Source organism: Megalopta genalis, unplaced genomic scaffold (assembly GCF_051020955.1).
Source record: "Megalopta genalis isolate 19385.01 unplaced genomic scaffold, iyMegGena1_principal scaffold0020, whole genome shotgun sequence".
Classification (NCBI taxonomy): Eukaryota; Metazoa; Arthropoda; class Insecta; order Hymenoptera; family Halictidae; genus Megalopta; species Megalopta genalis.
The window spans coordinates 3,390,641-3,406,055 of NW_027476090.1; the positions used below are offsets into that span (position 1 = coordinate 3,390,641).

Genomic DNA, 15,415 nt, shown 5'->3' on the forward strand with positions numbered 1-15,415 from the left:
TCATGTAGACAATAAGTCTTAGACAACTTTGCAGTTTCTGCTATTGTTATTGGTGATATTGCAATGTATTACAACGCAAAGTAACGCTAACACACATGTACTTGTAAAACATTGACAAGGAAACGTTAAGTAAAACGAATCCTTACCTAAATTAACTTCAGGCACGACAGCGTTTTATTACGTAGCCTAATTATTCTAAATCTTATGAAATATAATCTTATTCTATCTCTCACGTTGGCATACTAAAATCTCTTAGATACGAATCTGGAAGCTCCTACTTTCTACTACACCTTTGGGAGAAAAGACACCACAGTCAAAGTTCATAACAAAGAATTTAAAAACGGCTGATAGCATTTGTCAGCAGCTAGTGTCGCCGAAGAGCAGCTTTTCAAGGGAGACAACTTGCCTGTGCCTATTCAGGTCCAGGATGTCGTTGCAATTAACATTGTTGGCCATCTCCTTGTGACCAAATCTTGACGCATCCGTGGGTATAGGGATTTGAGCTTGTTCCAGTAACTCCAGCATTTTCTCCGGAGTCAATGGATTTCTTTCGATATCGTTCTCCACTGTTTCTTTCACGGTATTCATCGTCGATGTCGCTTGCTCTGTTTTATCCGTGGTGACTATTTGAACGACGTATTCTGTTTGCACGTGTTTATCTGCAGATTGGGCAATAGGGTGCTTTACACCCACGTAGATTTTTTCCTGGAGTTGTACATCTTCGGTCAGTTCGCAACACTTAGTGCACAGTGCTATCTGGGTGGAAGAGATTTTTTGCGGTTCTCTATCAAGCGCTGACGAAATCATGTTATCTGCCTGCTCCGCTGGTATCGACGTCGCTCTCAGTGTTTCCTGCTTCTCCGTTTGGCTTTGGAAGGACTGAAACATATTTTATTCTGATTCAAACCTTATGACTCCCCACTGCCTATTAATTAAAAAAAAAAAAAACTATAACTGACCATTAACTGTACCGTTAAACTGTCTATAGTCTTTTGAAGTTCCTCAAGCTTCGCAAGCAGCTGCGTGTTCGAGGCCTGCAGAGCTATAATGTTAGCCTGCTCGCTATTATAGGCTGACCGCAAACTTTCTTGATCCTGCCGTTGCTCGCTGATCTTTTTCTTCAGTTCTGCGTTCTCGAGCTCGACCTCGCCGTTCTTCGAACTCAATGCGATCAATTCGTTGTTGTGCTGCTGCAGTATCTTTATCTCGTTCATTAGGTCCCTTATCTGCTCATCCTTCTCTCGCAGGGCAAGCTCGCAGTTCTTCACCTTCAACACTTCCTCGTCTAACTCGGTTGACCGCTTCCGTTCTTCCAGGAGTGCTGCCGTTGTCTCCTCGCTGTTCCTAATTGCGTTGTTACAATAATTTCGTATATGCTAGCTCAGTTCATAAGTCCTATAACTCAAAGCTATTATTCACTTAAAGTTAGCATCAAAAAACAACACAACTTAATTTGTTAGGATTGACTTAACAGATTGTTTTATAAGCTACATATCTGATAATCAACTACTATTGATATTTATTTAATGAAGTGGATGCTTGTTTCATCAGAAATCTTACGATAAATTACAAAGCGCAGAAAAAGTGGTGTCATTGGGGGCAAGCAAAAGATGTCTATTACAACGGGACCCTGGAAGCTGTACTCGTGAATATCGTGGGAGACGTTGAGCATACTTTGTCGCCTCCTGAAGCATCCTCCTCAGATCGTTGGTTTGCGCGTTCAACGACTCGTTCGTGTGCTCGACGGCTATTAGTTTATCGTTCATCTGCTTCATTTGCCGCCAGCATCTAATGTACTCGACATTCTCCGCTACTTTCTCCCTCTGGTTGCAGACGGTACGGCACGAGAGCTCTTTCTCCAGCTCCTCTATGCGATTCGCCATCTCTTTCTTTTCAATCTCCAGTTCCTGTTCGAGAAGTTGAAACGCTTAACACTTATACGCGTAACTTCTGAATTTTTTTAGGGGAAAAGCTATTTCAATAATTTATTTGTGTCTATTTCCTTCAATATTACTCACGAGGTAATTACCAGGTGTACAAAAAGATTTCTATGATGAGAGTGCTTAGTTTGAATGTGATGAATTTAAAGTGATCCTTTTTTTAATATCTCGAACTAACAAGGATCCTCAATCGAAATTTTAAATGCAGGGTTCCATATTTTCTCAAAATTTTAGTTTCTTACGACGAGTGGGTCATGTTATACTATAACCTCTTTTTGTACACCTAACACAACTAGATTGATCATGGAACCTGGAATTTATTTCGCGCTTCGTTAACGTCGTCATCATTAGCTGTTTGGACGATGCAATGACAGGAGGGTATCTTGGTGCGGCTGCTGTCGCTTTGACTCGTTCTAAAACAAGGATCACGACTCAGTGATCTATCATGATTCGCGCTCTGTGAATCATAGATTGTCTCGGATCGCTTGTAACACAATGCTATGCACTTACGTGCGCGCGGACGACGGCCTCGTTTGGGGATTACGGCTTCTTGACGACGTCCTACTGCGTATCGTATGACTCAACAGTTGATTCCTCAGCACTGCGATTTTATCTTTTAGCTAAAACATCGATCAGGAGACGCCCATTTTATTTGATTTTTCCGAGCAATCTACCGTAGATCTACAAACTAGCTACAGCGAATAAATCATCTAATGACTTTTTTGTTATTGCTATTTGAGAATAATTGTTCCGGATAATGATATTTTTAACGATGAAATGGTACTCAAGTACCTTAGTATTTTCTAGTTCAAGACAGATTATTCTATTCTTATCGTCGAAAGTATTCAAACATCCCGGTGTTGCCCTTGGATTGGCGATCACTCTCATCAACTTTGTCGCCAACCGTTTGATCTTGTCCTCTTGACAATTTGACAGTTTCTTCAAACTGGTCACCTCGTCGAGCAGACGCAAATACTTGTCCTCCAGCACGTAACGGTCGAGCTTATAAACCGAGTGCCGTTCCCTGGGGTCTACAATTATTTCATCACTAAATCGAATCTTCAACATTGAAATTGAAATGATTTAACGAACGTTATTGTACAGACCTATGCTACTTCTGGAAGTATCCGCGAAGGAACCGTCCTTCACGGGCAAAATGTCTCGATTTGGATCGTCCGCCATGTATTCAAATTCCTACTATTTTCGCGAGATGTTACTGCGAAATTGAATTGCACGGTCAGCTCGGTAAAATCAATAATGATTGCTTGATTTTACAATCACTCTCATAATTTGTCAAAGTTCTGCCATTGAACTTTCAGTCCGCGTACATGTGGATTTAAAATATTTCAGATTTCGAGTTGAATGAACGGTTAGATTGCCATATATGGTAGTCCACGTATCTCGGGCGCGAATGCGCGGTACGATTACACCTCGAACTCGAACCCCATTTCTTTTTCGTTTCGAGAGCGGTTCAAATTTTGGCGGGCTAACCAAGATACCCGGCGGCGAACTTCCAATGTAATGGAAAGCATGATTCCCCCGTACGGTCGGTACTTTACACGGACGGACAGAAATATCCTGATAAAACGCGATATCGGCAAACACCAGAACCACGCCTGGCTGAGAACGAGCACGAGAGACCACGAATGCTATTCGAGGGTTATGCTCGCCAAGGTTCGTTGAACACAGTGATTATCTTGGACGATGATAATTCTCCTCAGAAACTATCTACAGTTTATTCTTTTATCCCTCCTTCTATCAGAATGTCATTTCTCGTAATTTTTCTAAAATAAATAAAACAAAACCGAATAAATTATGAAGTACTCATTTTGGTATTGTAAGCACCAATATTGGCCATTGTAAGCACCATCTATAATTATTTATAGTAAACACAATACAAAGCTACACGTACCTTTCCACGTGATGCAAATATTCTACAAAGTCTATGTATGTATTCGTTTCTCTAACTCATGCAACAATTGTCATGTGCAATTTATAAATTATCGTGCATGAAGTATGTAATTGCAATCTCGCGAGCAATTACGAGGCATCTACGAAAGATATGTGCGATAAGAAGTTGCTAGAAAATATATCTGTTGTACACGAAGGTTCATAGAACAGAAATTGTTTTAAGGACGGAAACAAGGAAACTGTGATTTCTAGAGTCAATCATGGATTACGTGTCCCGTTTGTGATGCGTCACCGGGTATATGGGGCAGTGCTTCGATACGCCGGTACAACCTGCACTGCACTAACCTTGGTTTGACATCGCGGAGTGTGCGTGCTAGTGGAAAGGTAAGATGGCGGCGGACGGAGATGTGATTCCTGATCAAGAAAAAGTACGAATAGTTTCGGACTTTATACTACACTCGCCACCGGGCGAATTCAACGAGGTTTTCAATGATGTGAGGGTCTTGTTGAACAACGACAACCTGTTGAAGGAGGGTGCGTCCGGGGCATTTGCTCAATACAACAAGGATCAGCTCACGCCTGTTAAGGTACATCATCGACCTCTCTGGCGATCTTCTACGATTTTTTATGATAGTATCCGCGGTGTTGTCCCGTATTTGTGGTAATCGTAGATCAGGGTATCTCAGGAACGCGCGGGATCAAATTTCAACGTCCAGTACAGTTCCTAATGGGGCGACACGCGTCCGAGATTTCGACAGGTGACGTTGACTTTATAGTGAAATTGGAGCGCGATAATGTTCATCTGGTTGGTGTGATTGTTTACTTAAAGTATCGTCAATTTGGTATGAGGAAGTTCCACCGTGAAAATTGTCGTGATATTTCGATCGAAATCGTATGGCGCTGTAGGGTTAATTTTAGTTACACTTCCTGGTGGTTTTTTCACAGAAAATATTCAAAATCGATTTTTAATTTATTTTCTCGCGATTTTGTTATTGCTTCGTTTTGTTACTTTGAAGCAGAGTGCACCTCGCAGTTGAGTCAGTTTTTCCCAGTTAAGGTTAGACACCGAACTATTACAAGAATATTCTGCGAGCAAATGTTACACGATCACGTAAGAATCTTGCATTATATTCACAAAGTTCTTCTTTGCTTGACTTCAGATTGAAGGCAGCGAGTATCCCGCACTTATAACAGAACACAATGATCTAGGTGCACAAAGGTTTTACGATGCTCGTAGTAAGCAGAGTTTTAAATACGATCATCTTAGGAAGGAGGCGCAAGATTATGAACCTTATGAACCAGATCCTGTAGCCGAACCGTGGAGGTCAGCTCTTCAGGATGAAATAACAACTTACACTCAAAGCCACTATAGACATGGTGCATGTTCAATTTTTGGAAAAAGTCAAGGAGGTATTATTATCTTCTCTAATGTAGAATTTATACTTCTACTTTAATTGAGAACTAAAAATATATTGATGATGTTTCCTTCTGCACAGGTAACATTACACTAACAGCTTGCATAGAAGATCATCAATTTCAACCTAAAAATTTTTGGAACGGTCGTTGGCGTTCTGTATGGACTGTAAGTTTTAGTCCAAGTTCAGGAAATGCAGAATTAAGAGGTAGCCTTAAAGTACAAGTACATTACTATGAAGATGGAAATGTACAGCTGGTCAGTAGCAAAGAAGTAAAAGAAAGCTTACCAATTTCTAACGAAAAGCAGACAGCGAAGGAGTTAATACGTCTTGTCGAGGAATCAGAAAATGACTATCAGACTGCGATTTCGGAAAACTACCAAACAATGTCTGACACAACCTTCAAGGCCTTGCGAAGGCAGTTACCCGTTATGCGAACGAAAATTGACTGGAACAAAATTGTATCGTACAGTATTGGCAAAGAGCTTAAAAGTCAATAGAAATAGATTTTTTTATATAATATTAAGAGAAATAATTAAAAAGCGCATTTTGCTGCATGGGTGAAGTCTGGAGGTGTGATGTGCATGGGAGCAAATGTAACAATGCTATAATAATGTTTGGTTAAAGGTGTTTGACTGGAACTCATGCATGCCACTCAAGGTTCCTCTGGACCCCATACTGTATCTTATTGCAAGATCTCAAGCAATAAAAAAATAACATCTTTACAGTCATATGCTGCTTAACAGAAAAAGGGAAGAGTATTGCTCTATACTATTTTCTTTATTCATTAAGTTCTGTATTAACGACTTCTAATTGCTCAAAACGTACATTTACTACTTCGTATCTTTTTTTAAATGAATTTTTTCAGCAAATGTTTTGCCATAACTGATTTCACACACATAGTAGGTTTGATATGCTTCTTTCTGCATTTAAAATGTTGATTTACCCGTTTATCTTCAATCAATGGATCCGTGTTACATTCGTTTGTAAAATTAATAATACTTAATAATATACAAATTTGGGGTAACGGGGATCCTTGGTCTTACTTTTGGTAAGCATTTTAATTAGAATTATATTTAGTCAATCAAACCACGTTAAATCTGTAATTATTAGCAAAAATCAAATATGAATCTGAAACTTGGGAGTGGAATATTGGAATTTATTAATGCAATTAATGGATTCATTCAAAGTTTATCGATTAGATAGTAATCTATTTTGTTAGCATTGAACACACACACACACACAGATACAAAATAGCTACTTTATATTTCCTTGATCTCGTGCAATAATTAACAGAAGCCCTTCTGGTGAGTTGCATTTATTGAATTTATTCATTATAATTACTTATGCGGATTATTGTCTTCTTGATCATTTGGATGAATGCATTATTTTGCTCCGTAATTTCTGTACTATGCAATTTACTACATCATAGCTCGAAGTTGAAGCTTTATACTAAAGAAAAAAAGGTTCAATACCTTTTTTAAATTACATCGATATCGTGGTGTTTACAGTCAAGGTATAGCATAATAAAAGATGTTGCACAGTGGAAAGAAAATAGCTGTCTAACATGTGCATGTTCGGTCAGCCTAATGAAATCATCGAGTTAAAATACTTGAATCAATGGGGGATTAAAATTTCAATTCGTTAGATGCACAATAATACAATCTCTTCTAACACATAAGCCTTGTAACACTTAAAAAGCACAATAACACATCTTGTACATCTTTGAACGAATATTACCATACTGGTTTCGTGCTATGTACAAATATAATAGCATGCTGGGGCCACAGGTGATGTCAAAATATGTAATATCAAACAGAATAGGTATGTCTATCTTCAACTCACAATCCGGTACAGAATACCATTACGTGTTCATACCATTCAGTACACAAAGTATACAAAGGGAAAACTTAATTCTGAACAAATATTGGTGGGCAAGGCCTACTATTTTTGTCTAACTTTATATTTCATAAAGTATAAATTTATACATTTTTGTTAAGATGTATTGTTTTACGATAAGTATGTCTATTATGGCAGATACGTTGCAAAGTTTAATAATATTGAATAAAATAAATGTTAATCATTGCAACTTAATTTCTGTGTTAATCATATTGTAGTTGTATGGGTCATTTGTATCGAGTAATGATGTTGAAAAAGAAAAAGAAGAATCTTTTGGTGCTATCGCTTACCACACATTACACAACCAGACATGTACGCGAAAACGGAAACTAACAAAGTACATAATGCATTGTACATTGTAGAATGTAGCCTATAGCCTGCTGGAGCCTTAATCTGTTCACTTTATGTTGAGGGGGTATTATGTACATATGTTATTTGAATGAATGAATGTGACGAAGCACACTACCATTTGACTTCTCAGACTTTAGGATTCGAAACATGTTTGTAATATTATTCATATTTTGTAAGTTACATCGTAATTCAAAATATTTTATTTAACCATACCATTTGATAACTTTTGGAGAAAAATCTTTGGAGCAGACTATATGCACAATTTAAATATATAAGACTAAAAAAATCGTTTTATTAGTTGTGAAAATAAAGAATTAAAAGAGATGCAGGGATACGATACAAAGAAAAAAAAAATTAGTATACTAAATATTGCAATAATGAAATTTTATATGTAAATATGAACGTGCATATTATTTCCACATTGTAATTTGTGTTACGTATGTAAATTACAAATGAAGCGTTGAAGTTTCGAATCTTATCAAACTTTACAGAAGAATAGTTGCCTATGATAATAAAATTAGGTATTACCTACAATCGAGTGTATCGTAAAATAAGAAACGCATGTCCTTATGTAAAAACTTAAACCAGAATACATTTATCAGTTAAATTATGTATTATTAAATGTTATGATTGATTAAATAAAGTGACACGACACTTTATATTTTGTTCGTCAACTTTTAAAAACTACACGATTCAGCGTAGGAAAGTAATAGATTAAAACCCTTAAAAAAATTTTATCTTTTATTACCTAAGACATATACATATTAATGAATGTAGGTAATACGCTTGCAGAACAATTAAGGTAACAAAAAAGAAAGACTTAAAAAAATGTGTTAATCTTTATTTTTGTAATTTGCATAATGTAAACAGACAATAATGGAGAGCCTATAGAAATCTTTACGTTGTCATGGAAGATGATTCATTTCAGCGTAAAAAGTAAGATAGAAGAAAAGCGTACTCACTCCATATTATTTTCTAACTATTTCTTTGCAATTTATGTCATTAAGTTTATTTTTTCGTTATTGTGCAATAAATTAACGTTAGGGTATACATGTGCTACCGTGCGCGAACGGTACTTGCAGCGCCAAATATGTGGCTTCAAAATGAAAATGCTTACCTTAGTTCGATGCGTTACGAGATTCTGAAATATCATTCCTGTCATGTCAAGTCGAAAATCTATGCGTATAATTGAAAGATAATCGAAAATCCGATCCCACGAATTTTGACATTCACAGCCATATTTGTTTACAATGAGGCCGTTGCTAATGTGCCACGGATCACTGGTCACGTGACATTGTCATGTGATCACTTGCTTGATTGCGGGACGATGTACTCCGAGTAGTGCGTCGATTATCACAGAAGGTAGACCCGGTTAAAAATTGTTCTGATATTAATTCGTAATTACTGGTAAAAAGAGCTGTGATCATTTCTTAACGATGACTCTTATGCCGAGGGAATCAGCGAAGCTGATAGCGAGGATGTCAAAGAATGTTTTTATCGAAGATGAAGGCATCAAAAACCTTGCCTGCACGGTGAATAATTTTTTATTATCTATATAAACAAATTATGTTTAACGTATGTCAACAAATTTATATTACGTTTTTGTCAGTTAAAAAGATCATGAAAAATGTCCATACTTTTTAAAGATTAGTTTAAATAATGAATTTTCTTTACAGATTCTAGAAGGACTTAAGAACAACAAAATAACTGTGAATAATTTTTCTCAATATGAGTTCCATCCTTCTATGGATGATCCAAGAGCTGTCGATTGGATATTTGTTCTGGACACATTGAATTACTCCTTTTGGAGCGAAAAAGACTCTCCAAAATGGTGGACTGTTAATGGTCAGAGCGGATATTTTGCATTGTGTACTGCTATTAAAAGGGCCATAGATGTGAGTCAATGCATTTCTATAATTTTAATGTAATCTAAATTAAAATATCTTTTTTGCTGAAGAAAATGGAATACTTTACATTTGTTCATTTTAAGATTAGTATGTTTAAGATATTTTCATGTGTTCCCTAATAGCTTGACATCTACATTTCTCTGAGGGAGCAGAACTTAATGTTGTTTCAGATGTATCTGTTTTCATAGTAGATTCAGATTCTCTTGTTCCTATTGATTCAATCTTTTCCTCCTCACCTACTTCTTTCTTTTGTTTTTTCTTTTTCTTTCTTCTTGCTTTCTTTTTACCACCTTCTTTAATACTAGTAGGTTTCTTCTTTTTCTTCTTTTTCTTCTCACCCTCCACCTCCTCCTTCTTCTTCTTTGTCTTTGTCTTCTTCTTTGCTTCCACTTTTCCTTTTTTAGTAACATCTTTATCTGGATATTTTGCTGCCTGAAATAAAATTGTTATCTGGTTATGCATATTTGTTTCCTCACTTTATCACTTTGGTAGGAGGAATTATAGACTTTACGTTCTTATCTCTTTTCATGCCACCTAGAGTCATAGGTGATGTCACAGTACGATCCTGCAATATAATTTATGATATTAATAGAATGAATAACAACTAAATATGTGTATATGTCTGTACCTCATCATCATCAGTATCTTCTACACAGCAAATGCGTTCTCTGCCACCATAATGTCTTGCAAAATAACATTTCATGTAAATTTTAATATTTTTCAGAAGTTCTGCAAATACAGTATTCATGTATATTAATGTACATCTATTAATGTATATTTACTATGTAATATATACTTTGCATCCTTCTCGTTTCGTTCTCTATTTTCTCATTGTATGCTTCTATGAATTTTCTACGTTGATCCTCTATACATTGCAGCAAAAGTTGTTCCTTCTCCATTTGTTTCTTTTGAAATTCTTGTCTCTCTTGCCACCTTAAATACAGTAATAAATATTAATAATTAAATACCGATTTCTTGTGTTATTCCAATATGTACTTTTTCTCCACTTTCTGGCGTTTCTCCTCTCTTTCTTGGACCAGTCTCATTTCTCTAGTTTTTTTACGTACACGTTCTTTTTTGGTCCATCCTACCAGAACACTAATTATTTTATGCCTTTCATGTTCTATTGCTGCTTTTTGTTTCTGCTGAATTAGTTCAGCTTTTGCTTTGCTCTTGAGAAATTGCAACTGTCTATCTTCTTGCTTTTTTAACTTCAAAGCTATTAATCTTTCTTCTATTTTCTGTTGTTCCTCTTTTTGTTTTTGAAGTTTCAATTTCCGTGCTTGTTCGCGTCTTTTGATACTCGTTCGCATTATTTCCAGTAATTTTTCTCTTTTCCTTAATCTGATAAAATTGAACAATACTGTATTTAAGTAATATGCATTTACACATTATACAATGTACGTTTCTGGTATATTACCTTTTCTCTTCATTCTGTGCTTGTTTTTGTGCATACAGAATAGCTTTCTCCTCTGTATCCCATTTGGATCTTCTCTTCAACTCCCTTTTTATATTATCACAGTGTATTTTTCGCAAGTACTTTCTATACATATTATAATCACGCAAGGAACACATAGCATCCAAACTCTTTGTAACAAGTCCGGCTTTTATTAGGTGTCTAATATTACGTGGTCTAGAGAAGTATGGGACTAAGTGTTTATCATGAAGCGAATCATAAGTTAGTTCCATCTCATAGCAATATGGATCACTTAAGTTAAAGTCTGCAGCAGGCGCAGGGATCCATAATTCTTTTCCAAGTTTACGACGGGTGAAATTGTATGCTCCTTCTGGTCCAGGGACCATGGGTATCTTTGATTCTAATGGCATTACTTTCCATTTTGGCAAACCGAAATTTGGTATTGCTCCTTTCGGCTTAGGAATCGATTCTGCTAGCTTGTCTAATCCTCTAATTTAAGCATAAAAATTACTTAAAAATAAAATAGATGTATAACATATAAAAATAATATACATATACATATGTCAAACAAGATAGGTGTAATAATGAATTAAATTAAATTAAATTAAATTAATTATTGGAGTACTCACGTGGGTTTTTTGAGACCAATTATCTCATTTATATATTTCTTGCATTCTGATTTCATTTTATTGATGAGAGAAGAGTGCTCTCGTATTTATAAACATTAATAACATTCACGATATTATTTTGCATAATGGTTACATTAAGATTTCATACAATTTCATTCAACTTTCGTTCATAGTCTATTCTCTTTTGTTTACAAACCTTATGTTTCTAATCAATAGATCAGTTTCCACGTGTATATCTTGCTTCACAATCCAATATTTCATGAGCTCTACGTGGGTATATTACGTTTTATTTTTTAATTTGCTTCGAACAGGAGGGGATACCTATAATCGACCCCAAGTATTATTCTCGCATAACAAGGTCCGAGGCCGAGCAAATATTTCGGGGCGATAATCAAACTGGTTGTATACCGCTTTTGGATGAAAGATTAAAGTCATTGAGAGATGCTGGAAAGATTTTATTAGCAAAATACCAAGGTATAGGCTCGAAGTCGTTTCCTGTAATCGTTCTACATAATTTAAGGGGATACATACCTTGATTAACATGAAAGAAAGATCTTCTTTAAAGATGTAACAGAAATTACTGGGTAATTTGATTTATCTAAAATGATTCAAACTGATACAGTTATTTTGCCTTCTATATTTTTCGTTTTAATAATTTTCTCATAATAAGTATCAAAATGTTCAATTGTTTGTGAATTTGACAAGGGTATATACTCCCTTAAGCCACGAGAATCTAGTGCAGAACTTTACCGATCTTTGCAAAATCAGTGAACAATTTTCTACAAATATACACTATAAAAGGAGGGTCTAATTAAAATCTTTTTGGGATAGCTGTGATTCAGACTGTAAAGTTATACACTGGATAATAAAACGCTTTGTAAATATGTGTTTGAGCCTGCTTTTTGGGGGGCTAATTAACAAGCTCAATTCACTAGTCGTTAATGTTAACACACTGGGTGTTTCCAAAGCAAAGAGCTATGTTTTAGGGGTGCATTTTGCTCGGTGTAAACATTTTTTCATGATTGCATTGAGTAGAATGTACGTCCGATGGTTCTTTATGCCAGGAACACTGTGTATTAGTTCAACCTGGTGACAAAGTTTAATTCGATTGTAGGTACTTTTACGGAATGTGTCAAATCGTGTTCGTGTTCAGCCGAACAGTTGATGAAACTCGTTGTGAACGAGTTTGAGTCTTATCAGGATGAGGCGGATTATGAGGGTCACCGAGGTACGTACAATGAACAGGTTGTATTGAAATTTGCGACACACGTTTCACAGACGCCCAGAAATTTTTCATGCGACAAAGGTTCAAATCCCCATTGATATTATCCCTTGAACTTGAATTCAAATGGTGTTTGATTTTAAAATTCTGAAGGTAGCAACTGCTAATTAGGCATGAACTGTGGCAAAGGTGTCTGTAGCGACCTGTGTTGGGTTTAATATGAATTCATGACTCTTTTTTTCTAATAAGAAGCTAACTGACAAATTGATATTTTCTAGTTAGCTTTTATAAAAGAGCTCAAATACTGGTGGGTGACATTTGGGCTTGCTTCAAAGGCACGGGGATGGGCGAGTTCCATGATATAGATTACATCACGATGTTTGCCGATTATCGAATTCCTCAGATTCTTGTGTACTTTGGTGCGATACGTTACAGCAACCCGCTAATGAGCAGGTTGCAGTGTGGTAAGTTGTTCACGATGCCGTTTATCGTCTTTATTATGGTAACGATTATAGTCGTCCAAGTTCCTTCGGAAGTGTGAATCGATGCACTGCCAGACAATCATGATTTAATCCACAGTATTCACACTTAATCCTGTTCCAATTAGAGGTTGAATCGGTCCTAGTTTCAATTCAGACTTGAATAGTCTTAATTTGTGTTAATATGATCCGAACTCGAACCTAACACACTCCTGACATACTGACTAAATTTTTCGCCGGTTCTAGTGATAACAATGTGAAAATCTATGTATAAGTAATAATAATTAATAAGAACCACCTAGCTAGATGGTATAAGGTACAAATATATGTATTTTCAGATGTAGAATTAGAAAATGGCGGAGACGATGAAATAGAGATTCGTGGTTGCTCAATAGAGGCTATCGAGAGGGTGAAGGACGAAATTAGAGCTTTGATCGAGCGTTACCCTAATCTAGAAATGAAAAAGTCCGATGTTAACGCGATATTGATAGACCACTTTTTATGGGACTATAGGCGAGAACACGCTATCGAGGTGGAACATATACCGTTCCACAAAACCAGGTGCATATACTACTGAGATTCTTGTGTTCCTGTAAAGACAGCTCAATCGACTGCGATCTATATCGATGCACGGATGATGATTTTTCATAAGCTTACACGTTTACAGTATACTCACGTCTTTAAGCCTAGGAGAAGATATATTTTTATGGTTGAACAATACTCAAACGCAATACGATCTAGCGATGTATTCCGAAATGTTCGAATAAAACTCGATAATTTTACAAATTCTTCGAATGTTCCTTGGTCCTGACTCCTGTGGGGAAATATTGTAAGCACAGCATAATACGACGAGAGTCTGTTGTGTTTTTAATAATAAACAATATATTTATATATAATATCGATATAGTACAGGATTAGTGTACAGGCAACACAGAAATCGTTAAAAATTTTGATATTCGATTAAAGGACTGTCCCTGTTCACCGAAAAATAACACGTTATATACACATAGATTTCGATATTAATAAATAATAAATAATATACAGGAATACATTATAGTCCCTTTACAAGTTGTCCTTCGAAATGATTTATATAAATTCTTGCTAGTAGAGATTTATATAAATTCACTTGGAGACGTCGAAACATGTATTATTCATATTTTTCTTTTATATACATCAACAATTTTCATATACAAGTCGATCAAAAGAGAAGAGAGAAATAGAGTGTGGACAGAATTTCGACTGTGAATTTCAGCTTTACAATGCAGAAATCTTGTCATATCTTCTTTGGCTAATCGCGAGCGGGTATCATTTGGCACGAACGTCACCGCGTTACAGACGCGAAATGATTTTTACCTTTGTTGTCACACTAGGGAAACTAATCCATCGATCGTGGCATTGTTTCGCATAGTTAACTGACTCCGTCTCGAACGGTGTTGCACACGCTTGCGTTCGCAACAAGCGTGCCAATCCGTGTTATACGCTTTCAAAAGCTTCTCGCGGGTTGTCTATAAAACATCAAAGAAAATATGCGAATCCATCCAGATCCTCGACTGGATTTCTTCCGCGTCTTCTTAATTTAATTCCCTCGGCTTATCCATTTCATCAGTAGAGCGTTTACGAATTAATTACGATTCCTGACACGTCTACGGATACACTTTGCTGGACTCGCGAGCAATTCAACTCTTCTTCTGCATCTGTTCCCAGAATATGATGTTCGACTTCAGCTTTCCCGGCAAAATGACTTTCGTGTCGCTGGTCACGGTTTCACACTTCGCCGGGACCACTTCCGTTTGATTTTCTGGTATGTTGGTCTGTTCCATGGTCACATGACTAGCCGGAGGGGAGGTCACTTTGTTGGGAATATGCCGCAGGCCCTCTCGAAATTGTTTCGAAAGGGATCTGGCCGTCAAACTGTGCATCTGCCTCGGAGTTTCCACTATTTGTATTTCTGGCGTCGATGATCTGTCCTTGTTCACGGTGGTCGTTTTATTTACCTGCAAAGCGAAAACCTGTTTCAAGGGTTTATTCCTTCTACTTTGCCTAAGGAGTGCGGTAAAGAAAAGGGGCATGGTTGTGGCAGAGATAGATACGGTAGGAGCAGTGATCTTGAAAGATTTAATCATTCTATTCAATTAAATTAACCCTTTGCGGACGAGAGGCGACTCTCGGTCGTCACGGCGTTTCGCGCGGCAGGACGAATGGCGAGCGAGAGGCGACAGTCGGTGTTTATGTTAGATTTTATTAT

General features: G+C 36.7%; 4 protein-coding genes across 4 annotated transcripts in view; 2 read left to right on the top strand and 2 right to left on the bottom strand.

Moving 5' to 3' along the window:
* Positions 1-16: 16 nt before the first annotated feature.
* On the bottom strand, positions 17-11,787 carry LOC117227328 (uncharacterized). The gene is made up of 13 exons (XM_033482460.2): positions 11,470-11,787; positions 10,844-11,329; positions 10,420-10,767; positions 10,220-10,356; positions 10,052-10,152; positions 9,935-9,988; positions 9,540-9,855; positions 2,733-2,974; positions 2,451-2,560; positions 2,251-2,353; positions 1,675-1,907; positions 960-1,344; positions 17-879 (listed from the first exon to the last, which is right to left on the bottom strand). Exons 1-13 carry the CDS (start codon positions 11,523-11,525, stop codon positions 358-360), a joined length of 3,093 nt encoding a protein of 1,030 aa, XP_033338351.2. The 5' UTR covers positions 11,526-11,787; the 3' UTR covers positions 17-357.
* cpa (F-actin-capping protein subunit alpha) lies at positions 3,867-8,175 on the top strand. The gene is made up of 3 exons (XM_033482468.2): positions 3,867-4,438; positions 5,012-5,261; positions 5,348-8,175. The coding sequence occupies exons 1-3, from the start codon at positions 4,241-4,243 to the stop codon at positions 5,764-5,766; spliced, it is 867 nt and encodes a 288-aa protein (XP_033338359.1). The 5' UTR covers positions 3,867-4,240; the 3' UTR covers positions 5,767-8,175.
* LOC117227330 (queuosine 5'-phosphate N-glycosylase/hydrolase) lies at positions 8,517-13,956 on the top strand. The gene is made up of 6 exons (XM_033482467.2): positions 8,517-9,048; positions 9,193-9,411; positions 11,781-11,943; positions 12,584-12,697; positions 12,970-13,155; positions 13,509-13,956. Exons 1-6 carry the CDS (start codon positions 8,953-8,955, stop codon positions 13,745-13,747), a joined length of 1,017 nt encoding a protein of 338 aa, XP_033338358.2. The 5' UTR covers positions 8,517-8,952; the 3' UTR covers positions 13,748-13,956.
* Positions 13,957-14,029: 73 nt separating this feature from the next.
* The window catches only part of LOC117227324 (uncharacterized), a 106,987-nt gene continuing 105,601 nt past the window's right edge, over positions 14,030-15,415 (bottom strand). Inside the window, exon 18 of the mRNA XM_033482451.2 lies at positions 14,030-15,164. Coding sequence (XP_033338342.2) covers positions 14,847-15,164 — 318 coding nt within the window. The 3' untranslated portion in view covers positions 14,030-14,846. The remainder of the gene's footprint in view (positions 15,165-15,415) is intronic.